This window comes from Necator americanus, chromosome V (assembly GCF_031761385.1).
Source record: "Necator americanus strain Aroian chromosome V, whole genome shotgun sequence".
NCBI lineage: Eukaryota > Metazoa > Nematoda > Chromadorea > Rhabditida > Ancylostomatidae > Necator > Necator americanus.
This window is the reverse complement of record NC_087375.1, coordinates 16,054,745-16,079,043: the sequence shown is the minus strand read 5'-3', so window position 1 is coordinate 16,079,043 and position 24,299 is coordinate 16,054,745. Positions and strand designations below refer to the sequence as shown.

At 40.1% G+C, this 24,299-nt stretch overlaps 1 protein-coding gene across 1 annotated transcript in view; it reads right to left on the bottom strand.

Moving 5' to 3' along the window:
• RB195_014037 (uncharacterized protein) overlaps positions 1–13,626 on the bottom strand; it is a gene marked incomplete at both ends in the record, with an annotated part of 28,657 nt that extends 15,031 nt beyond the window's left edge. Inside the window, 2 exons of the mRNA XM_064204131.1 lie at positions 7,680–7,779; positions 13,516–13,626. Of these exons, the coding sequence (XP_064060011.1) occupies positions 7,680–7,779; positions 13,516–13,626 (211 nt within the window). The remainder of the gene's footprint in view (positions 1–7,679; positions 7,780–13,515) is intronic.
• Positions 13,627–24,299: the final 10,673 nt, after the last annotated feature.

Below are 24,299 nucleotides of genomic sequence, written 5' to 3'. Positions count from 1 at the left end.
ACCGCACACAAAAAGTGCAGTGAACACAGTGTTCGGGCGGGCTCTACCAGGACATCTGTTCCGAATCCACAAGCTGCAAAAAATGGAACGAAATGGCCGAGATGATATGCGATCTTGTTGTCCTTTAGACAGGGGCATCTTCTTTCAGGAAGGATCCGTTAGCGTTAGTCATTAAAAGCGAAAAGGAGATCTGCGATTGCTAAAAGAGCATAATTTCCCACAGACAATGAAAATTTAAGAGTACAACTGTTCTTTTCTCTCGATGAAAGGGGTGGAGGTTTCTGAATCCAGGAATAGAACATATCGCAACAAGCACATGAGATGATTCTTGAAGTACATGATATGAGCAAAAGTTTGAACGTGTACGAAACAATTGCCGCCAAGAAATACACCTCGCTGATGGACGACGAAGAAAACAACAGCAACTTCGACGGTTAGCGACTCCGGGAATCTCCACCGGGAATATTCTGTTTTCAGGAAGATATGCCCATGAAATGCTTGCCGACAACTAGCCTAATTCACAATGAGAGAACAGAAAAACATACACAGAGCCCGTAAAAACAACGTCCAACGCGGACAGCTATATGTTTCCAGCCTAAGAAAACAGAAGCGACCAAGAAGAAAATCATCCACAAGAGTGGTAGCTGTTACATACATAAGAGAGTATTTTCATTTCGTGCAAACAAAACCCATCCTGCTCCTTCGTTCGATGACCGGTGAGGATATTTTTCTTTGGGGAACGAAAAATAAGTAGGTTACGTTTGATCGCTTGGTGCTAGGAGGATCCAAGAACAGCTTATTTACCTTTCGCGACGAAGCATTGCATTCTTGTGCTCATCTCCAAACCCTGTAGAATATATTTAGAAACATTTATTCCGCAGGTCAATCGTCCTATTTACTCAGTTTCTTGGGTCAGAATGCTGAGAATAAATGTCGGATGACTGCGCTTGGATTTGGTAGTAGAGTGCATAAATGTTAGAAAAACAAAACGAAATCTGTGCTGAATATGTGCCGTCATAACGCCTTGGCATAAGTCTGATATTCATTACAGAGAAAAAAGGGGGAACACGCAGCTAAAAATTATATTAATCTATGAAGACGTGAAGTATCATAACTAAAGAGATAAGAATTAATAAAAGTAGTGCCAAAGAATAAGGAAGAGGAGGAAATGTAGAGACTTCCATCAACACGAGACCACTTTTCCGACTCTGGACTATTAATCCAGACAACATCCTCATGAAATCCACACGAATCACCTATTGATTTTCTTCCATACAGTGCAAATGTTTATGAGTTCTTTAATTTTGTTGGGCCTTTGGAGACTGAATGAAGGCTTTCCAGCTGTTCCAAAGGTCACATTTCAAGGAGGAGGTACTCACCCCGGCCCCAATGGGTGCAGTAAACATTACACTTCTTTATATGTCCTTACTGTTCACCGTTCTTACAAGTGTTCTTACAACACAGCGCCGACTATAGAAATACGGCGATAGTGTACCACAAAGTTAATCGATGTGATGAGAGGTGATCTGTGGTACAAGCTACTACGGAAGCTCATACCTTGGGAGCAGCGATGGATGAGGTTAGGCTCCTTCTCTTGGCTGTTCCGGAAAACCACTTCTGTCAAACGTTTTTAGTCGTTGTCATAACTACCACTGATATAAGGTCAGATTTTCCAGGTAAGAGCAGAGGAAGTGGTTGTGGTACGGAAAAAAAATTTCAATGAGGCAGACGTTTCGCGATCACCTAGTTAGTAGAAATTTGGCGCCGCGCGTAGAACTGTAGAATCCTAGTTTTATAATGTACCAGAAGTATGCAAAGATAAAACAACAGAGAGATCGTCCCCTTAACCACTTCATCACTTCTACGACCATTTCAAGATTTTTAATTTTGTTGCTGCATCAATGAACTGAAGTGCGCAAAAGCACGCCGTGATAATATTTTTCCAACAGAAACCACAGCACTTGATGGATAATCTGAGCGGAAAGAAACCCGGCCAGGAAAAGTGTTTCGGGGAGATGACGTGGCTCGAATTCTGTGTAGTGATATTTGTGTTGGTTCCCGTTCCCAATAGATAGTAAATTCGAAACCAAATCGCATCGGTGTTGAAAGAAAACCTATGTAGGAGGCACAATTTTAGTGAAAAAGGAAAGAAAATGGAGTTGATGGAGAATGAAAGTGGGAACTAAGAATCAACCAGACAAGTAGAAGAGCCAAGGAAGCAACGGAAAAATATGGGTCGTGGCGAGAAAGTTAGAACGAGAACATATGTGAAAAGTGTGCAAAAAACGTGCACCCATCCATGCTATTACGATCAAACGCGCAATTTTACATGGATAGTTGCTGTTTGGATTTGCAGGCAGTTGATGTGGCTTTCATCCTGAGCTGCGGGGGATCATTTGCTCCCAATCGGAGCACTTTCCAGCTGTACAGAAGGGGAAATATTAGAAGTAGTAGATTTCCATGTGGGACCAGCAATGTAGGCTCAAATTGCAGCTGTAGACTACGTTGCTATACTATTATGGAACGACTATTTTTGATGAAGCACTTCCTGCTCCTTTAGAAAAGCCGCAGCCTAGTCGGATTAATGACCAGAGGTTTCCGGAGCTATAGTTCGGGCATTTCCAGGTTAGTCTGACCGAATATTTTTTTCTGAGATAAACAGAATTTAGTGTTCATAAAGGTTTGGAAGTAAACATAAAATTATGAGACTTCACCTTTTTTTTATTATCCGTTATATCTTTTATACTGGATTAATTTGTTTAGTTTGATTGCGGCCTAGTGAAGACGTTGTTTCTCTCAATAAAAGTTCTAGTAAAATCTGTTTGTCTTCTTGTAAGCGATGCCCTGTACATATTGAGCCAAAAACCGAGAAATTATTTGTTTCTCACTGTTCCTCAAAGCGCAAAGCGACGTAGATCAGACAAGGAGTACAGGACGGTGAACTGATTAATAGATAAATATGGCAGTATAATAATGTGAAAGGGTGATGTATAAAAACAACTTTATAATGTAATAAATGACGGTAATATTGAGTGTTTTTCAATGGAGCGAGTATGTGTTGAATAAGTGTGCAGCACATTATTTTACCGCACGAGTTCAAAGTTGGGCGTGATGCCGCGGAAACGACTGGAAATAAATATCATCAGGGCGTGGAGTGATTGTACACAGCTTCTGGGCGAGCTACGTGTAGATGGTTCAAAAAATTTCGTGGCAGCGATTTCGAAGATGAAGAGGGTCCCGTCGACGATCGAAAGTTGACGGCGACAAATTAAAGCAATAATTGAAGCTGATAGGAGTAAAATTACGCGAGAAGTTGTTGAAACCCTCAATTGCTTGCTGAACTTCTGATAGTCGACCGGGACCCTCCTCGTGTTCCAAATCCTGCATCTAAGCGTAGCACGAAAGCTGTGTGCAGTCACTCCACGCCCTAATGATATCTCACGTTGCTCCCGCTGCATTATGCCCAAGTTTGAACTCGCCCAGAAAAATAACTCGAATTTCCCCTTTTTACAAAATCTACAAAAACGAGGTTATTTCACATGTAAAAGCAACAATAAAAAAACAATAACATAACTGATCGAGAAAATGAAAGCACTTCTCAGAGTCAAATCCGAAAAAATACCTTGTAATGGCCACACTTATAAAAGATTTTATTTAGATAACACTTCATGAGCGCAATGGTGCATGAAAATAGAAAAAAACTGCCGTTATTTTTGCACGGATTTTTCTAGTGGAGTTCTGAAAATTTTTTGGCAATGCACATGGAGCTCCATTATGTGGGCAAACTGAAGTCAGACATGGCCAAATATCGAAATGATAAAGTCAGGAGGACTAGTGCATGATAGGTGGAACAGCCCTTAAGATAGACACTGTTTTAAACCGTAGAGAACCTTTTTTCATTTTCCAAGGATTCTTGGACAAGTCACTGAAAACTCGTGATAGGATGGAATTTCTGAAAGGTGATGTTGATGCGTGACGATATCGTTCAGTGTCATCATCACATTTATAACATGAACTGCAAGGCGGAGCATTATTCATCTGTTTTTCGTGGGACAATAGGAAGGAGAAGGTTCGGACTTCTTTAAAATGAAAAGAAAATCCTTCGGCGTTGTTGTTGTGTACTTCAGACACTTCATACACATATGAACGTCTTCCTAGGGCATCCTCTAATACATAATTCTAGGAGAGAAAAAGTAGGACATTGGATTATCGTAGGCCGCTGAGTACATAATGTGTGCAGAACAATTTGTTACAGAACTGACAGGGCACTAGAAATGCTTCTGTTTGTGTGTTAGTAGAGGAATGAGGTTATGAAAAACATAAGGGAGCTCTAAACATCCCGTTCCTACTTAGTTTTCCTCTCTTTGTCTTTTAATTTTTTATTTTTTTTATTTATTTCGTAAAAATAAGAATAAAAAAATAAGAACATAGTTGATTGGTTAAAGAGCAGAGAGAGTTAGAGAGCACAGGATAGAAGGTAAAGAGACAATCAAAAAAAAAGGAAAAAAGGGAAGAAAGAAATAAGCGAAGAAAGAGATAAATAGAAAAAATTATGGCTTTTTCCGCCGTAAATAATGATATTATTTAGTTGAAACTAATAATAGGATTTTGAAGGCAATGCTCAGAAAAATTGTCGAAAAAAATAGAAAAAAAGGATCTCTGGCAGTGGCACGTAGGGTTCGGGGCAGGAATGGTTAGAATAGTGAAAACCAGAAAAATTTTACGCTATGGAGCAACTCTTCCCATTTTTAATATTGAAAATCATTTTCTAAATGGTTGCTGTGATAATTGCAAACTATTACGCATCCAGTCCGGAACCCTGCATTCCCCTAGAAGTAACCGAACTTCCTTTGCTCGAAGGCTGACTCTAAATTTGTCTAAACAGTGAATGTTATATGTTTAACAAGGACCGACATCAAATTCGACAACAAAAAGGGCAATTTTCCGGCGACATTCCTTCCATACACAAATACATTTGAAAAGGAATGGAAGAACGCCCTCCTCATTTGTACTAAATCGGAGATCGAAAATGAGCGAAACAAAAGAGGCGGCTTGCAGTACATGTATTCATTGAATTCTCCTTCTGGTGCTGCTCACAGCTTTGTTTCGTGAACGCTCTGCAGACAAGGTCGCTTCAAGTTCGTTTATTTGACCCCTGTTACTATCAGAAAGATGAAAAGGAAGAAAATTCGTCTATGTGCACACTTCGTTTTGATTCCAAATGAATGTGAATTCAGGGGAAAATGTGAATTCTATTGCAATAGTTTTTCTTTGAAAAAAAGCAAACTCGTAGGGAGTATAAAAACTTTTTAGCACTAACCATTAGGCATAAGGTTTTCCTAACCTTTAGTAAAGGCACAGATATGGAAAGAGCAAGACGGTGGAGTAAGAATAGTTCATTACATGATGAGCTGCACAGAGCTGCAAGGTTAGAAAAAAGAGAGTAAAAAGAAGAATAGAAAGAGAGGAAGAAAGAAAGAGGGGAAGAGAGCCTATAGAAAAGCAGGAGAGAAAGAAACAAATGAAGAAACATCAAAGAAAACCACAAGCATCCCTTTCACAAGGGTATCGGTAGAATTTCCACAGCTTTCGTATACTCTTACCAAAGTGCTTCATTGTTTTTTTTTTGTTAGCCTTTGAAGTTCTTAAAAGTAGAACAAGCACAACCTTGACATATTTCCTACTCTGTTGAGAATTCTCAATTCCTCAGTGTTTAAGAATCTTTTTTTTTAAGAGAAATTACACTATGAAAACAGGTTGCGAATTATTTAGGTCCGACTTAAACCATTAATCTTTCAATGACGATAGGAAGTGCAAAACTTAAAAAAAACGAACACATGGATAAAAGATTGAATTTCGATGTGCAAGGCGATTAGGAACTGGAAATTAGCGGAAAAATGTAAATTAATGTAGAAAAATTAATGCAGTGAAAATCACTGTAATTTCCTTTACAGCATGATAGGTTATGTGAGAGAGAAAAATGTAGAAGGTCATTGAGTAACAGTTTCTCCAGTTTCTTAGCACTCAATTCATTGGTAGCAATTAGGAATAAATAAGCAATCACACAAAACTCTGCGCTATTTTTGTCACATTCCTATCGACAGTGAGCTTTGAAGCAAGTCAGTGTTCCTGAAGAGATCCATTTTGAACTGGAGATGGCTTGCAGAAAATGTTTTGCTTTTACTCTCCTTTTTTAAACAAAAGTAACTTAGTGGATTGAAGGGAATGTTGTCCTTGAAAGGAGAAAAAAAACTAGAAATAAGAAACTTCTCTGACATCGTTCTCAAAGTGATTACTTTTTTCTGTAGAAAATTGGAAATGCATGGAATGAAAGGGTATCCCAGGTGTATGGAGTGCAGTGAAGGAATAAGGTACGAAAAGAAGTGAGACTAATAGCAAGCGATAATTTCATGAAATAAAGAGAGTACCGTTAAAAACGTCTCGAAAATTCGTTGTGTGTTGACCAACCAAGGCCCATTTCAATACTGATCAATGCCGGAATGCCCATGAGACAACACCGCCCAGGATAATAAATTCCTTAAGAACTATGGACAATAATGTATTGCGGGTTCATTTTAAAGAACTGCTTACTTTCAATGAAGAACCAGCGAGTAATTCGTTGATTTTTCATGTTTTTGCGAAGCATATGGGCCATTTGTTACTTAAGACACCAATGAACATCTTTCTATTCTCTCTAGTCTAGAAAATTGAAGTACCACTGTTGGGCGATTCCAACGACAGAAAATATAGTTTGAAGTATAGTCCTTAGAACCTTAGTAGTTGCTCAACATGGATTTTTATGACCAACGGTAGGATTTGAAGAAACACAAGAAAATTCTGAATTAAAACCTAATTAAAGTGCATTCAATGCTGCCTACTCCAGCTCCTGCCCATATTTTGCGGGACTTTCCAGATGCTCTAGAAGGTGGGGAGATTTTCAAAGAAAAAAATCAGAAAAGGTAACAAAGAATAGGGGAAGTGTTTTTTTGCAAATGTTACATTTTTCTTGCCACAAATTTATTTTGCGAAGGGCGGAATGTGCTGATCTGCATGACATCTGAGTACGGTGAGACTTCTTGGCTAGCAAATTTGTTGTTCTGCGTACCAGCAATGCGTTTTTCTTAGCGGAGCAATTCATTTCCACCACAGCATACTCTAGGTACGGTTAATTACAACAATTCATTTGTAAGAGTATAATAAAAAGTCATTTAAGAGCGTTTTCCCCACTATCTTCTAAAAAAAGTAGGACATAACGAGAACCAACACCAATCTCCAGCGTTGCTGTCGCTGGCCACCTGCAGGGAAAAGCAGCTTTTAGGAAACGGGGATTCCAACAGGAGAGATCGAATAACCCCGAAAAATTTGTTTAATCACGTTAATGCAGTACGGCGGTAAACATTCGGGTCCCGAAAAAGGAGCACCGTGCACAAGAACACACACACGCACACATAAAAGACTGCAATTGCACAAGTTTTATTGGTTTTCACCATCGGCTGGCAATTTGCCGAAAGCTCGTGCGAACTTGTAGTTTTACTGTGGAAAAACGACGGCTTGAGTTCCTCGGCGCGAAATTTCCAATAACATTGGAAATTCCAGCCATTTCAAGGATAATCTGATAAGTGCTGATTCAGTTAAAAAAGCGCGCTGTAATTTGCGACCGAATTTAAAGATATAAATACCTGCAATCAGCTGGTTGCGATGGGCATCATATGAGGCAGGTGGACGAATAAATGAAAAGTGATTGGCGAATCCAGATGTGGTTGATTGAAAAAAAAAAACCTGCAACACAACATTACATGGGTTCGTCCAAGCAATGTGCGGCGTCTTTACGAAAGCGAGAAATGAAAAAAATGTTCTGAGAACTTAAAGATGGAGCAGAAGTGAAAAACAAAGTGAACGGCATGATTTTGATGTCTCACCTAAAAACAGCATAACAAAGAAATTTTGGAAAATATTTTCGACAAGAAACTAGATGCTAAGGGTCGCATGACCACCAAAAACAAGTTGCGAATTAGGTAAATAGAATTTTGCACGCGAACAAATTGTAAGGAGAGGAAGAAAAATGCGTGCGTAATTCCGTAACAATGAAAAATATTTACAAAAATTTGGTATTTAGGGAGAGATACGTTCTCTCTGTTCTCCTTTGAAAATGCAAGTCTGCTACTCCTTATGTATTTCCATGTCAGCGGTGGCTCATTCAGAGGAAAAACTGAGGGGTCAAAAAAGTGCAGCTGCTCTTGTCTTATCGCCCTGACAGTTCTCAGAAGGAAAAGATCGGAAGATTGTGAAAGAATGCGGAGTTTCCCACGAAAAAGCAGTCGCTTCACATTTGGACAAAAATGTAGGATAGGCAAGAGTGCACGGCGTGCTGCTGAACTAAATTTCTTTCCTGAGAGCAGGAAACGAAACTTGCAAAGCTGAAATGAATTGGAAGAAATAAATAACACTATATCAAGAAGTGTTGATGCTGCGTTTCTTGCACTTAACTGAATTGTTTCTCCACAGTTGTAATAAAACTAGCCGTTGATTTTTTTTCGTATTTTCCGCAATGAGATGATATGAAGTGCTTAAAGAATTCACAGCTGAGGGCACTTGAAAGGTACACGCTAAGTAGTTCTTCGAGGCCAACGCTGGGGAAGCACGTAGCCACGAGAGATCGAGACCGCTTGAGCATTTACTGCCAGAATAAAAAAATCTGTGAATCCTGCTCAACAAAAACTCGCGAACAACCTGGTATAAAAACTTCGTGTTGATTTATTTCGAGTTTTCTTCGATAGCAGGTTTATTTTAAGTGAGTCATTAGCATGCAATCGTATCCTGCAAGGTTTTAAAACGATCAAAAACTTGGGAAATGTTACTGTCCTAGAGAATTGTCCTAGAGAGAAAGAAACCGCTAATACGTACATACTGGTGCAGCTTGAGCGTAGATTAGGTTTCAATGGTTTACTTGAACAGAATGCTTCAACAAAATGAACAAAACATGTTTCTGCACAGCTGGACATCACTGCTAGCAGACGTTTAATACAGGAATGTATTAGAATTTTAATACTCTGACCAAAATGCTCTTTCAGCTCTGAAGTCTACGTAATTTCTATGAATTGCTCTAGAGAATCCAAAAATCATGGAAAAAGAAGCTTAGCGTCCTAAATACGGTTATCCACGTGTTTGAAGGAGAATATGCCTGTCCAAGGACAGCGATCGCTACGATCTCCATATGGGTCGGTGCGGAAATGAAAAGAAGCGCAACAGTCATCAACGAAGCCACGCGATCTCTTTGTTAACTGCCCGACCAAAGCTTCTTTGATGGAGGTCAGCACCAGTTGCCAAAGCACGCCTTAAGGAATGAAGGATTACATCACGAAGAAACTGGTACTGAGACGATGGGAGCGACGGTAATATCGAGATCTGAGCTGTTCACACCAAAATAATTGCACAAGGTCTGGTAATGATTTTCTGCCGACAAAAATGGCACTAACATTGGCAATAGTGGTTGCCCCACAACTGCATTAATATTTCTGGATTTCTCTTCATCACTATTTTTTCCAGCTCAACTATTTTTTTTTATCAGTTCAGCAATTGTCCCCGAGGAAGCTGCGTGGGGTTTGCGTTACTTTGAAGACTTTCACGTTTATCAAAGACATAAAAAGTAAACAGTAAACTAGAAACAGCATTTCAAGAGAGGTAAACAACTATTTCATCTAAATTGGGAAGAAACGCTATCAATACACAAAAAGCCGTGTGAATGACTAAATGTGATAGCCATTAAATAATGGAAAACGAGAAGGGCACAGTTGAAGAAGGTTGTGTAGTATGTGGTTAAAATTTGTTCCATTTGCATTTCCATTAATTCCTATGGTTTTTGTGTACTTTTATCATAAACTTTATTTTTTCTTTCGGGGCAACACATTTTTTCCAAGATCCTGCAGGTTTCTCGACGAAGAATTTCCAGAAGAAATGTTTTACCACCACTACTTTCATTTCTACTTGTAGGCGCACCGTTTATGCATACCTATCTGCATATACGACACCTGGGTGTGGCGCAGGTGGTAAGAGGTTCTGCGACGTTAGTGCATTGTGCGACATTCCAGCATTAGCGTAGACATGCATTCCTAACACTTAAAGGCATCACTCCACGAATCTGACATGGTACGGATTTCAGGTGCAGTATTCGTATGCGGGATAGCAGATTATGGAGAGGAGGTTGATTCCGTCCATTTCTTCCTAATTACCGTAAAAAAGGGCCCGGAAGATACGGCTTCAGGCGTTTTGGCGCACTATTTTGTACAGGGAGTTCGACCGGAGCGCGCCAGCCTTGTGCGGCGCCGCATCTTCCGGGCCGTTTTTTACGGCAATTAGGAAGAAATGGATGGGATCACCTACCTCTCCATAGTCTCCCATCCCGTATACGAATACTCCATCTAAAATCTGCACCACCTCAGATTCGTGGGGTGATGCCTTTAAGCGGTTTTGAATTGAAGTGAACGTGGTCCCAAACCTATTGATTGACGCCTAGCACGTCACTCTCTATCCTCTTTTTTTGAAGAGTTCGTAGGAGATAAGGAAACAGGAAATTTCTTGACTCACTATCTCGAAAAATAAAAGTTTACTAACTTCAACATAATAATTTGAAAAATCCCTTGTAGCCCATTTAGGAAGAGCAACTGTAACTGCATAGATTAGGAAAAAATGGGTAGGAGTTATAACAATTAAGTTTTACGGCTGAAGTGAACCAGGTATTTTTCTAGTTGTATTTTAAGTTGATGCGGGGACGGTATTGTTATAGTCCTTTATTATTTATTTACATTTCGGAGGGTACGGATTCTTCAGGATCTGGAAGGATAAAATCGAACGTGATTCATCCGATCAAACGCTCTTATCTGCCCAACAAAGAAAACACGTAGTAAATTGTGCGGCATCCAATAATAAAGGACTATAGCAGGCCCGTGTCCGGCACAACTCAAGATCTCAAATACTGAAACATGCCATGCGATCATTATAGAGATCCGAGGTCTACTGAAACTCGTCCACAAAGATGGATTTGTCTTCCAAGCAGCTGCTACTTTCAAGTGTGAGTGGTGAGTGTTTTTTTCTGCTATTCCACCTACCATCCCTGTGAGCTCCCTCATAATTTTCTCCAATATGCAGCAAAAGAGCAACGTGAAGCGGAAAATACTTGTTCATAACGAGGGAGTAAGGAAAAGTTTGATGAATGAAAGAGTCTTTTCCCTGGCTGTTTACCAATTTTTCTTCGTCTTCCTCAGTAATGTTTTTACAGGAATATAAGCTCAACCTCTCTCAAGTGTTGCACCAAAGAGTACACATTTTTTGAGCTATAAGTACATGTACGTCATATTTGTGACTAGTAACATTTAACCAGAACTACTTTTGTCGCTAATTTCATTAAAAAAAACAAACTATTATCATGACTCTAAGAACTCTGAAGTATTACTACTATAGTGTTTTTATGTTGAACGAAAACAAAGAGTTGTTGGTCTGAACTGTTTCAGAGATATACAGCCTCAAGGCTGAGTTGATGAGAAGAAAATATGGGGAACCTTCTGAAGAAAGAGAAAGCGTGAGATGTGGTGGTACAAAATCTGAATAAGTGTACTACATTCCCTCCATAAAAAATCAATAGGTATAACATTAACTAGTAACGAATGACTGTAGCAGCAGTAACAATAAATATAGATAAGAAGCGTTGAATGGGAGAGGAGTATCGTTGGCCCCTCGTACGCTTGAAACAACTATTCACAGGAAATGATCAAGATTTTACAAAAATTCAGGAATCTAAGAATTTCAACAACTACTCAAAGTTCCAAGACTTCTACCGTCTAAGACTGTAAGTTGTGCGAAAAAGTTTTGTTACAAACGGCACACCCGCATACACCTTTGCGGAATGCGTTGCGGAATGTTGGTGAGTTGATCGGCGGTTGCCTATCAACTTTACAATGATGCCATTCAACCAGTATGCGTTACCAGTTGACTGTCGAGCGGCGCTGGCCCAATTGCTGCCCATTCGGGTGGTGATCGGGGCCAAGTTTGATTAGCTCATCTGGTCGTTGCTGCTTTGTTATGACCAAAACCCCGTGACCGATCGAATTACAATCCATTGTTCCACGAAAGGAACACTTGGTAATGTTAGCAGCGATTAGCAATTACAACAAAAACATATTAAAAATGTTTTCTCGAGAGTTTCACCTCAGTTGCAGTGCTCTCTCGCTTTTTTTCTGAGATTGAAATACAGAACGAATGGGTAGTTGTAAGGTACAAGCTAGTGTAATATTTCGCTAAAATCCGCCATTTAGCTAATAAATAGATTTAAACGGCTTTTTTCGAAGTAGAATGCAATTCTTAAGAAAATGCTCAGGTTTTCATGATAAAGCAACCAGGAAAGTCACAGTAAGGAACATCAGATCATGAGAGAATTCCACGAATTTTAATTCGAACTCGGTTCACTTGTTGCACACTAGGGATTAGGCGAACAATGTGTCTGCGGTGAGTCTCGCCTGGATGGGTAATCGTCTTCTGATCAATGTAGATGACAGCACTGACAGTTCATTAGAGTCCAAAATGGGAATTTCGGCGAGCTCTACTACAAAAATAATGAACAAGTGCCAAAAGAACCGCTGCTTTGTTGTTTGCCCAAGAAAACTGTTTGGGCAAGAATTTCTTTAGTCGTCATTGAAGTAATCATAAATCCAAAGCATATAAATCCACTCAATAAACTGTAGGGGAAGTATACTTTGATTTTAGTAGAATTTATGTGCGGTTAAAATGAACTATGAATGAAAAAAACACTTTATTTATACCCTTATTTACTATACTGCGAATGTCAATGCGAGAGTGTAAATTGTGTCAAAAGCAATTATTATTTCGCTCTTTTTTTGTAATTGAGTACGACAACAAGGCAGTGAGCAACGCGGAATGAAGTAAAATTGAGTCGAAGTTAAATTTTGTAGATTTCACCTGCGAATAACAGAATAACGGTGAGCAAAGTCCTCGACCGGTTTTGGAAGATGTTCAAGGAACAGTCAAAATATCCATGAAAAAATTACTTCTTGCTTTCTTTTGCATGATTGTTTGAAGAAATATTTTCTATCTGAGGTGATGATTTTTCTAATTTCGTATTTATTGTACAACCAGCGATTGACATAAAGAAAGAAAAAAAAAGTGCAAGAAAAAGTGACCAGTTCTAACTTCTATTACTAACAATTACAATAAAAGATGAAGACTGCAAAAGTTGCCAAGGACTAGGTTTGAATGGATTTTTTTTTTGAAATTACGAACTTAGAGGTCTAGAAGCTATTAGTTGTAAAATATAACAGTAATAATAGTGTCAGGAAGTATAATGTGAGAGGAGTAGTAATACAAGTAAAGGAGAGGAGCTTGAGAGAACGAGCTATGTACATGAATGATTACGGTGCTTGGCGACGATTACTGGAATGTCTCATCTGGTTTATCCGAGATGAGTGATTTAGTGATTAGAGCTGACTGGTGATGGTGTCGACGCACCGCTAGCGCACGCAGACCATGCGACGCCACCTCCGACGCCGCCGCTGGCGGCAGCACGTCGGCAAGAACCGGCCGCGATGGAACTGCGAGCTTCGCAGCAGCGAACGTCATTCCCCGCCCGCCTACATACCAAATTCCTGTTTTATAACACTGAAAATGTTGTCGGAATGTCCGAAAACAGTCCGGAAAGAACAACAATCGAATCGGCTGCGTGAACTCATACAGTAGGGACGCGCTGGTGATGCGCGCTTTGTAAAGTGAAAATGTGGAAAAAAAAAGAGAAAGACAGAAGGATTTGTAGGCAGTAATTTCTGAAAACAAGGATTTACTTAATAGTGAGCTAGAATTTTCCGCATATCACATAAAATGACTGCACCAGTATTCTTTTTGTGGAAACTTAACATATTAGTTCACAATAGTTGTAATACTACTGCTATGAATTATTATATTGCTACTGCTTAATATAAAAGCGTGCTCAACCAGTCTTGCTCGCAGATGTATAACCGCATAGACCCTAGGCGTTGTAGTTAAACTTTGAGCATATATTTTACCGATTATTTATCGCTCATTCTGCAAACTTCGGCGAAGAGAAACGACATGTTAGCTGGGAGAAAAAGAATGTCAATACTCCTACTTCAAACACTCCGTCGAAAAGTATAATCCATGTCAAAATCTAAGCTATTTAGAAAACAGCACTTTTATTCGGAGGATCCAGTAACATTGTATAAAGAGTACGATGATACAAGACGGAAAAAGAGAGAACATAATTCTTGAGGAGAAAAATCCACTTCTCTTCTTGCCACTATGAATCATGGCAGTTACTGCAGCGGTAAACAAAAGTCCTCCTAAAAATTTCAAGAAAAACTTCTCTAACTCACAGTTTCACAGATGTCTTCTCACATGAAAATGGACACATTGCATTACAGGACACTTAAGAGCCAGGCACTCCTCGTGCAACGCGCAAGTGAAAGCATAGTTGCTGATTATGAGAGGAGCCCAGCTATTTTATCATTATTTACTTCACTTTCACGGAAAACCCACTGTTTATCATTACCGAAATGATTCCACGATATTGGGACCTTTACGGAAAGTCCAATTTGCTACTGGGTTGCGAACGAAAGCCTGAAATACGTCTCCTCCATATTGAGACTTTTGAAGACGATCTCACTGCACAGCAGGCGCAGTCGTTGCATGAGATATTGCTAAGGCACAGTATTCAACGGCAGAGGCTTCTGTAATGGCGTACACTCATTTTACTGGCTCCCACCTATCGCAACCCACAGTTGAAGGCATGCTTTTTGAAATGAAACGTGAAATTTTTGAAATGCTACGTGTTTGTCGCATTTAACCTCTTCGCCAGTCCTCGTTAGTGAAGTTAACCAAACAGTATACAGTTGCTTTAAGGCAGTAATCGTAGCAAGACACCGAAAAATAACAGTTAACAGCCATTTTAGTGGATTGGTTGACAGGCTGCTTAAGTGGGATGGCAACCAAGAAGAAATCATTGCATATGATGCCAAACACACCTTTTTCAAACTTATCCTCTGAACCAAATTCTATTTTTATACGAAAAAAGAGGAAAACAGACCTATTTTATTTTTCTAATTTTTCTTTTCCATTGCTAGGTTCCTCTATACTGAGAAGAATATGGCTAGAGGAAATACGCTTCCTAGCTTATTTGCTTGGAAACAACAAGGGCGTTCTCAGCAAAAAGCCCAGTAAAAGTGCGGCAATCACTTTTCAGTGATGATCAATTAATCTAAAAAAATCCTAGGAGAACTTTAGGAAGGACTTGGGGAGTGTTGTAAATCCTAACTCGGAGCATATGTGTTACAATGACGGAAACTCACTGGCATAAAAACACCTTACAGAATTTAGAAATAGAAAAGAATTAATGAGGAATACAATTGAAATCGGGGTGGGGTGCGTACCGTACTATTCTATTATACTGTAGCGCTAAAAAACGCAGGTCAACTCGAGGAGGTAAACCAACAACATTAAATCTAAGCAGATAGTGGGAAGGGCTTCAGTCTCCGGCGCGACTACTCGAGGACAAAAAGCAACAACTTGCTCTTGTAACGTGGATTGTTTACTTTCGGAGCGATTAGTTATGATCGGATCGGCTAAGAGATAGCAGAAAGGGTCAAATGTCTTGCTGAGTGAGGAAGAACCCTAGTGAGCTCTATCATAGGCATTCCTATAAGATTTCCGACGAAGAGCTGAGAAATGGTTGGACAAGGCTCGAAAATGGAAATCTATTAACTAATAATGGTATTAGAAAAGTCGAACCTGAGTGAAATTGTGCAAAAGAGATTATAAGTGGTTTTCACCTGGATCTAAGGGAATTTGGGCATTTTTTCGTTGAAAAAAAAAACACCTTTTTGCCAGGGATTTCCCTTTCTCAAAGTACTGGGAGTTAGTTCATGTTGGAGTTCGTCCTCTCCGACTTGTGCCAAGAAAAACCTTCAGATAACCAAATGAAATTGAAGAAAAAGTGAGTTAAACCGCTAACTCAGGGGTCCCCTCTCGCATCGCGACCACCCGGTGGCGATTCTCGAATCGGGTGCATGTGGATGCGATTGCTCAACGACGCAAATCTAATGCGAAAACGCTGCCAAATGACAGTCATTAATTCATAGCGGAAAGATCACTATCGCTCTTTTCCGTCTGTCCCATGCGATGATGTGAAAATTTTTTCGAGGAGTATGACATTGGCAGCGAACGAACGCGTGAACGCCGAGAGAAGTCTCGGCGAGAAAGGCAGCCCGAACAGACTGAGTGAGCTGGTGGTTAGGTACCGGCTCTCAGTTTGCTGGTGCTGCTCAAGTGGCGTAGGTGAAGTGGGTGGAGCGGCGGTCGCAAACGAAACATGCCAGACGATCCATGCTTGTATCGTGTGCTTGCGAACATTGCGCAAATAAAGACGGTCTCCTCTGACAGGCAACGAAGAATATACAGAGGAATATACAGAGGAAAAGAGGCGTGAGCGCACTGGAAGTGGATAAGGAGCTCAACGATGGAATGCCACCATGACAAGGCGAAGTGCTGAAAAAGGAGTGAAGAGGGTATGGTAGAAGAATGACAGTACGCTCTTGAAACGAAAAAAATGAAAACAAGACAATAGAATTGGGGAGGAAGAACGAAGAAGCGAGATCGCAAAAACGCTGCGAATGAAACGAAAGTGGCAAAAAAAAATTCTTCTTGTATACTTAGGATAAGTCATGTAGTCAAACGTAAGGCCACTTAAGAAACGAAAACAAGATCTAACGACTGCACTCGCAAGCAAAAAGAAGATCTTAATCGTGGGTGATGCATTGGCAAATTTTGTGGCATCTTTCTACCTCCAACACCCTACTTTTTACTGCAACTAAATTTGAAGCCTTACCTCCCCATATGTTTTAAAGAGGGTTAGGGCTCGGTTGAGGTCATAAGTATATATGTCAACTCGGAAGTTTAAAACGACATAAACGAAGCAAGTTCATAAGAGCTCTGTTCCATCTTGTTTTTTTTTTGTTTTATGTCACACCTGCAGGTGTTTTCAATAAATAAATAAATAAATAAATAAATAAATAAATAAATATAAAGGCTAGATTGAAAGTTATGTAATTTTATGGGGACAGCTATCACAAACTTCAACAATTCCTAATGAGAAAAAAAGAGTTTTTCAGTGGCTTTTTACACCGAGAAATGTAAGAAACAAGAAAATTATGAGTGTCATAAGGAACTTATACAAAGGAAGTCCTGCATTTTTGTCACTGCATGGAGGGCATCGGTTCCACTCGTCGAGGTGGCGGGGTCCCGTCAAAGCCCTCTTCCTGGTGTACTTTCAATGGGCTCGGATCACATGAAAGGGAGTGTGAGTATAGCCGGGTCCTCATATCGACATGAAGCTGGGTGAAGGTGGGACCATCACAGCCTGCAACGATGTATGAATGATGCTGGTGAGGGCCCCCTCTCGTCCCTAACCGCACTGCTTCAAGTGCACCAGCTCCCGCAAAATACACCAAGTTAGGTCACTTTGATCCGACTTGGGTATCATCGATCCGATCACTGATCGTATTTAATTTGAAAGCAGGACCCGTAGATTGTGGAGTACAAGATCGAGATGGCTGTCGCCACTACATGTCACAGCAGAGGAGCGGAAAAACAGTGTGAGGTGCACGATGAGAATGTCATTTTTTTTTAAAGATTGTTCACTCACTTGCTCAGCTGGCCTACTTACCTACTGTATTGTTTGCGTAGATGTTTTTAAATCTCTGCGATTGATTCTAAGACGGGATCGGACTCGTTGGCTAATTTCACAAGCAGTGACCAACAGCTAGCGTCCTATCATCCATTCTTCACACGATTCCCAAGTCCGGCTTGTACGTCTCAGTCAGCTGTAACTTGTCGTTTTCGTGAGTTTCATCGTCTTGAAGCTTCAGCATGGTGGTCGCTGCTTTTTGTTTGTGGTGATTGATACGAGCAGCAGGATTTCCTGACTTTTTCTGCAGGACGAGTGAATGTGTGCATTTTCGTTCTTCAGTGAAAGGAAGCAAGGAAGTTGGTGCACTTTCAGAAGTGAAGTTAGGCTCAAGACAGACATAGACACACAGTGAGAAAGGTTAACACGGTTCGGCAGCAGTGGGCGCTCTTTCAAGAATCAGAAAACGCTGGAAAGTTTTTGCCGGATAGTTCGGGGATTCGAAGCATTTTTCTGAATAAAGAACACTTATTTTTTTTATCATTTATGGTTTATTTGTTATCATTTTTTTTATCACTTTTAAAGCACTGAACAAAGTAGACGAAAAAAGAAACAAAAGTGCAGAGAGAAATGGATCTCTGAAGATTTGAGAAGAAAATTCGCATTGTGCTACATTGAAAATTAATAAGTTTCCCAATCCACCCTTCTTCTCTGTATTTTGAAATATAGGAAGTTACTGTGTTTGAAAACATGATTCAGAAAGAACGAGGCCATAGGCAACCGGTTTCGATGTTGGACTTAGAAGCACATGGTGGGTTCACATTCGAAAAAATACACAAAAACAGTGGTAGTTTAGACTTAAGGCGACTTAAAAAATCTCAATCTAACATTTCTAGACCTTCTGCGACTCCAATAGTCAAATTGTCGACCAACCACCTAACCACGAACCAGTCATCGCCGAATCAAGAAGAGAGGCTGTGCGAGGTAGGTAAAGAGCTCCAAAGCCGAACACTACCTCTTTACAACTTCAGACTCTCCTTGTTTCGTAGGCGAGTTATCTGTGTGAAACGAAGTACGAGGTCCAAAAGTGAAGTAATCAATCGCGAAAACAATTTAAATTGACGCTTTTGTTTGTTCACTTAGAAAAAAACGTGAAGTATTTTAAAAAAACGAAAAAAAGAGGAAATATCAAAAATAAAATAAAGAAGTCTGAAGTAATAGAGTATATCTATAATAAAAGAAGTAAAAATTAGCAAGAGTGAGCTTGAATGCAATTTCTCGCACGTGTAGAGCAACAGTGATGTTAGTCTCGTACTTTGATGCTTTGCTGGCCCAGAGTCTAAGTCTTACGCGCAGTATCTGTATTGGGACAGACTCAAGGTACTGTTAAATGCTGTGTGTAGGTAGGTATGACAAAAATCCTTAGTTACGATAAAGTCAGTTCCGTTCGGTATTCGAATACGCAAATACATCAGAACCCCGTAGTTCGACTTACATTGTTTTACAAAAGTCACCAACATTCCTTTAATTAGCTTTTTTTGGTTAAAAACCTCATTCCTACAATAAAGTATAACTTGCGTCAGCCAAACTTAACTTACTAACCATGAAACTTCTGCTTTATGTACTTTAATTTTCCGAACTCCAAAAATCCGTAGAGTACGAGGCTTTGGTTTTCTCGAGCCTACAGTTTCCTTTTACGCAAATATCGAATTCTACGAAGGGGTAGATCAAACACCACCAAAAATCAGAGAAGAAACGAAAGCAGGTGCATGGAGTCCAGTGAAAAGTGCAGAAGACGTCAAGAATTTCATTGCAGGAGTCTTGCAAGTGCAAAGTAGACATAACCAAGTCATTCCTTGCAGACCGATGTTATTTTTGTTTGCTCGCTTGTTTCGTTCAAGGAGTTGCTCGTTTGTTCGTCTCGCTTACTGTTGAATGGTGTCCCATTTTTCCTCTTCAGCAGTTTTTCAAAATCACGTCATAGCCTATTTAAGGCCAGAGGCAGTGCCGTCAAATATCTGCAGAAAAAAAGGCATAGATAATTTTCAGCTGTCTTATCCATTGAAGAGAACGATGTCGTTGATTTTCTGAGCTTCACTCAAAATTGCCGCTATTTCATTGCATTACACTTTACGTACCCATATGTACCACGCACAAAAGAGCATTGGGTGGAGAAACACGGAACAAGGAGAGCAGAGGAGGAGGTTTCAGGAGAAAGGGAAGATTAAGCAAGTAAATAGCGAAAATGTTCGAATTGTTCAACTGAAACAGCCTGTTTATACGCCATTTTTATTTGCTCATGCGAGGATCTTCGAAGAATTTTCGGTTACGAGAGCCATAATCAGTATTTCTCCCATGTCCAATTTTTAGAACGATCAAATCAAAGAAATTTCCAGGAAAGCACGCCCTCTAAACGCGAGAAAACAATAGTGCGGGACGAGCACGATGAGTGCAGACAGCTAATAACAGCCACTCGTACTTATTTACATTATTACTGCGTTAGCTATGCAGCAAGAAAAGCACTCTTCCTCTCTGCTAAGGCGGTGGGGAATGCAGCAATAGCGCAGCAATAAACTAGGCACTTTCTGGAGAAAGGATCAATTCAGGCGCGAATTAGCCTTTATTCCCGAATTAAACATCTGCACCACCAAGTTTCACGTAAACAAAGAAGTAGTGCTCGAAAGGCGAGTTGAGGCGTGCCTGGAAGAAGGAATGTTCGAGAAATACACAGTGTCCGCGTGTTTTTCCGTAGCAAAGAAGAGGAAGAAAAGCCCTCACGAACCCGCACACAGCGAGTGCATGTTGTTATGGATAATTCCTTTCACTCCCTAGGAGATACTCCACGGATTTCACAATGCGAAATGTAAACTTCTATTTGTTGAGAAAAAATGGAAGAATAGGAATAGAGTGGCTAGAAAAACATTGGTGAGCCAGGACACTCTCTACTCCAAGGTGATCAGAAATTTATTGTTAGGCGGCGAGCAAAATCAAACACAGAACACTGTAGCTGTGTGTTTTTCATCGTAAACACTTGGTAATCGCTGGAAATTCATGTTCCGACAGAATGTTTTCATGTCAGTTGTTTTCTTGTGATGGATTTGAGGAGGTGAGAGCCTCCACTGAGAGGTTAGTGCCCTGAAGAACCGATAACTAACACAAATCCGGTCAACTGGCCCAGAGAAGGTGTGCCGCTGCGCGCCACCAATTCATCACTGCGGTGGTGGAGCCAGACTGACTGTCATAACGACGAAGATTAGTTGCTCTTACTAACTGTCGAGAAAAAGATTATTGAGATGGATTCGTGTCTTTCCAGTTATCCAGAGAATGCTATAGCAGAGGCCTTTGCTATACTGATCTTTTCTATATAACTTCGTTGTGTTCTTTCTTTCCTTCTCTTGCCGGATCCTAACAAGGAAGCGAGAAGGAGAAGAACAATCACACCGTGTAACCAATGAAGAAATTGTTTTAAAAATTGTTTTAAAGGACTATTTATAAACAATTGAGGGATTTATTGGTAAGTCGAGTAAACTAAGTAAACTTTAGTTTTTTTTTCGCTATAATTTTAGATACTTATTTTTTGTGTCGTTCAATCTTATTCTCCTTTGTTTTCTCTGAACACTTTTGTTTGCAAGTTCTTTTATAATTTTAAAAGTGGATGTAGAAGGAAACTTGTGTGTTTAACATAGTTAGATCACGATAGTGCACGCCTTTTCTACGTATGTAATGCTTTGGACGGGCGGCGTAGCGCAGTCGGTAAAAGGTTGTGCTGTGGCTGCAGCTTTATCGATCGGAGGTTCGATTCCGCACTAGCGCTAATCAAGTCTTTCATGCCTCCGATCCGGGGTCGATAACCTGGCATCACTCTTTTCCGAGAGCATAAAAACACTAACTTAGTACGTCGGCTTGCCCCCACAAGTCATTGAGTAGGCCAGTTAGAAGCATCACCCCACGAATCTGTTGTGGTACGGATTTCAGGTGGAGTATTCGTATACGGGATAGTAGATTATGAAGAGGGGGTGATTCTGTCCATTTCTAACCAATTGCCGTAAAAAACGGACCGGACGATACGGCTTCGGTCGTTCCGGTGCGCTATTTTCCGCAAGGAGTTCGATTGGAGCGCGCCAGCCTTGTGCACGCGCCGTATCTTCTGCGCTGTTTTTTACGCCAATTAGCAAGAAATGGACGGAATCGCCCCTTTCTCCATAATCTACGATCCCGTATACGAATACTCCACCTGAAATCCGTACCACCTCAGATTCGTGGGGTGATGCCTTTAAGCGTTCTTAGACGTCGAACGATTCTGAATCGAAGTGAATGCGGTGGCGCAACCCAAGCGGACTGATTAACGCCAGACACTTTTAATTTTTACTCACGTAATGTTTGGGTCTATGTTTGTCTTAGAGCGTCTAAAAATTAGCAGAGCTTTAAACGCAGTAATTTAAGAAAACCGAAGTCACAACCACATCGCTCTGTTCCTATGTAATTTTTAGAATTTGTCAAATATTTTCTGCATATTTCGTGCAAATAATCATTAGCTAAAAATAGTTGTAGTAAATCGAAAAGATCTCACTGTTACCCTCTGTTTTATATTCTTTCAAAAAAAAAAAAGAAAAAAAACGAAGAAGAAAAAAGAATCTTAAGTTGGCTTAGAAGCTACGTATTCATTCATTTTTCTACTTGAGCTCTGAAAATCTAAATATAAAGTTCCATTGAAAGGCGGAACTGCTTTCTCATAATTTTGCGGCTGCTTCAAAATTTTTCCATTTCACACTTAATAATAATATAAATAGATAATTCTGTTCTTTGTTCGTCGGTTAGCCGATGTGACAGCTCAGTGTTTTTATCCTCTCAGACAAGTATGATTCCAATTTATTGACCCCGGGAGAGTAAAACCTTTGACTGACACTAGGGCGGCCTCGAACCATCGACCGCAGCGGACCTCTAACCGTCTGCGCCGCACCCACCTCTGACTGATTATTTTTTAAAAGTTTTTTAGCTTTCACATTTCCAGCTCTTTACACTTATTCATCGCTGCATCAACGAAATGAACTGAACATGGCACTCAAATAAAACAAAAAATCGCTTGTTTGTGGCAAGCTTTGACATCAACCGAGCTAGAAAGTAATACCTGGAATTGTTGCGAATGAGTCAGAGGGAGAGAACACAGTCCGATTGTGAGAGAAGAAAAGTTCTCTTTAATAGAATTGTGATGGAGAAATGTCATCGTGAGGACAAAAAAGAAGTTGGAGATTATTCAATCTCTCAGCATCCGTCTTTCCTAACTCCTTTCTTTGCTCTCCTTGAGAAATACATCAAGAAACGAGTCGTTCTCGCCGTAGCGATGCAAATTCACGAGGAATTCATTTGACAAGTTGCACCCAGCAAGCGACACCTGACATACAACATGTATGAGTGACAGAGACGACAACACTCAACAACCTGGTGACTTAGTGACAGGACAATCAAAAAAATGGTGTAGGATCGAAACGTTATCAGTATTCGTAGCAGCATATGATTTTTAGAACCAGCGATTTAATCCATAAACAAGAGGGCGGTACCCAGTACTGTAAACAGTACTGTAAAAAAATTACAAATTTAAAAAAAATGTACGAAAAAAGTAGCTATTGGTTTCTGCCCCGTACATATGCATAGAAAACGGAGGAAGAATAAGAAAATAAATGAATGGAATGAGGAATCATGAAAGCAGAACCTTCAGAACTCTGAAAAAGAAAGTAGCGAATTTTCACTTGTACCTAATTATGTTCAACAAGGAAGATTTCTTATTTTTGGCAGCATCGTTCCTAGTTTTTAAGATTTACTTTGATTTAACGAGTACCGACGAAAAGGGGTGTAGGCACGCAGACTATAGTCGCGGAATTTGTGATATGTGAGCATGATACGCAGGAAGCAACTAGAACAAAAAAAATGGAAAAGGTATCCGTAATGCCTGGATAATCGATGATGTGAACATGGAAAAAGCTGGTGGCAGAGAATCAGAGCTACGAATATTTCATGCTTCTGGAAATCAAAATCAGAGTCAAAACTTTTGTTTTTACCATTTCAGTTTGATAAATGAATTATTCTTCTAGGAATACGTGCTTATAACCTAAAAAAGCAGTTTGACGAGCACTGATTAGGTTGTGACAAATAAAATTGTGGAAGTTCACCCTCAGAAAAGGGCCAATTTCAATTTTGTTGTGACAATATTTTTAACATATTTCTATGTTTTTTCTTCTTAAAAAACCTCGTCTTCGCTCGACATTGTAAAACGAATTACGAGTAAAATAATTCTTTATAGCACGAGGTGGAGGCTGTCGAGAGAGCTTTGCAGAACTCGACAGCCTCCACCTCGTGCTATAAAGAACAGAAATTTTCTGCATCCTTGGGATATCTGTTTGACTTGAAGATTGCCAGAAATAAATTAAAAGAAGTGTCTGGCGTTAGTCAATCCGCTTGCGACGTGTCACCGCGTTCAACTCAATTGAGAGGTTTGAGGTTCACGAACGCGTAACTAGCCTGTGCAATGAGTTGCGGGGCTGGCTGATGTATCAAATCAGTCTTTTTTCTTCCAGACAACTCTGCTATCGGTTTGAAGGAAGAC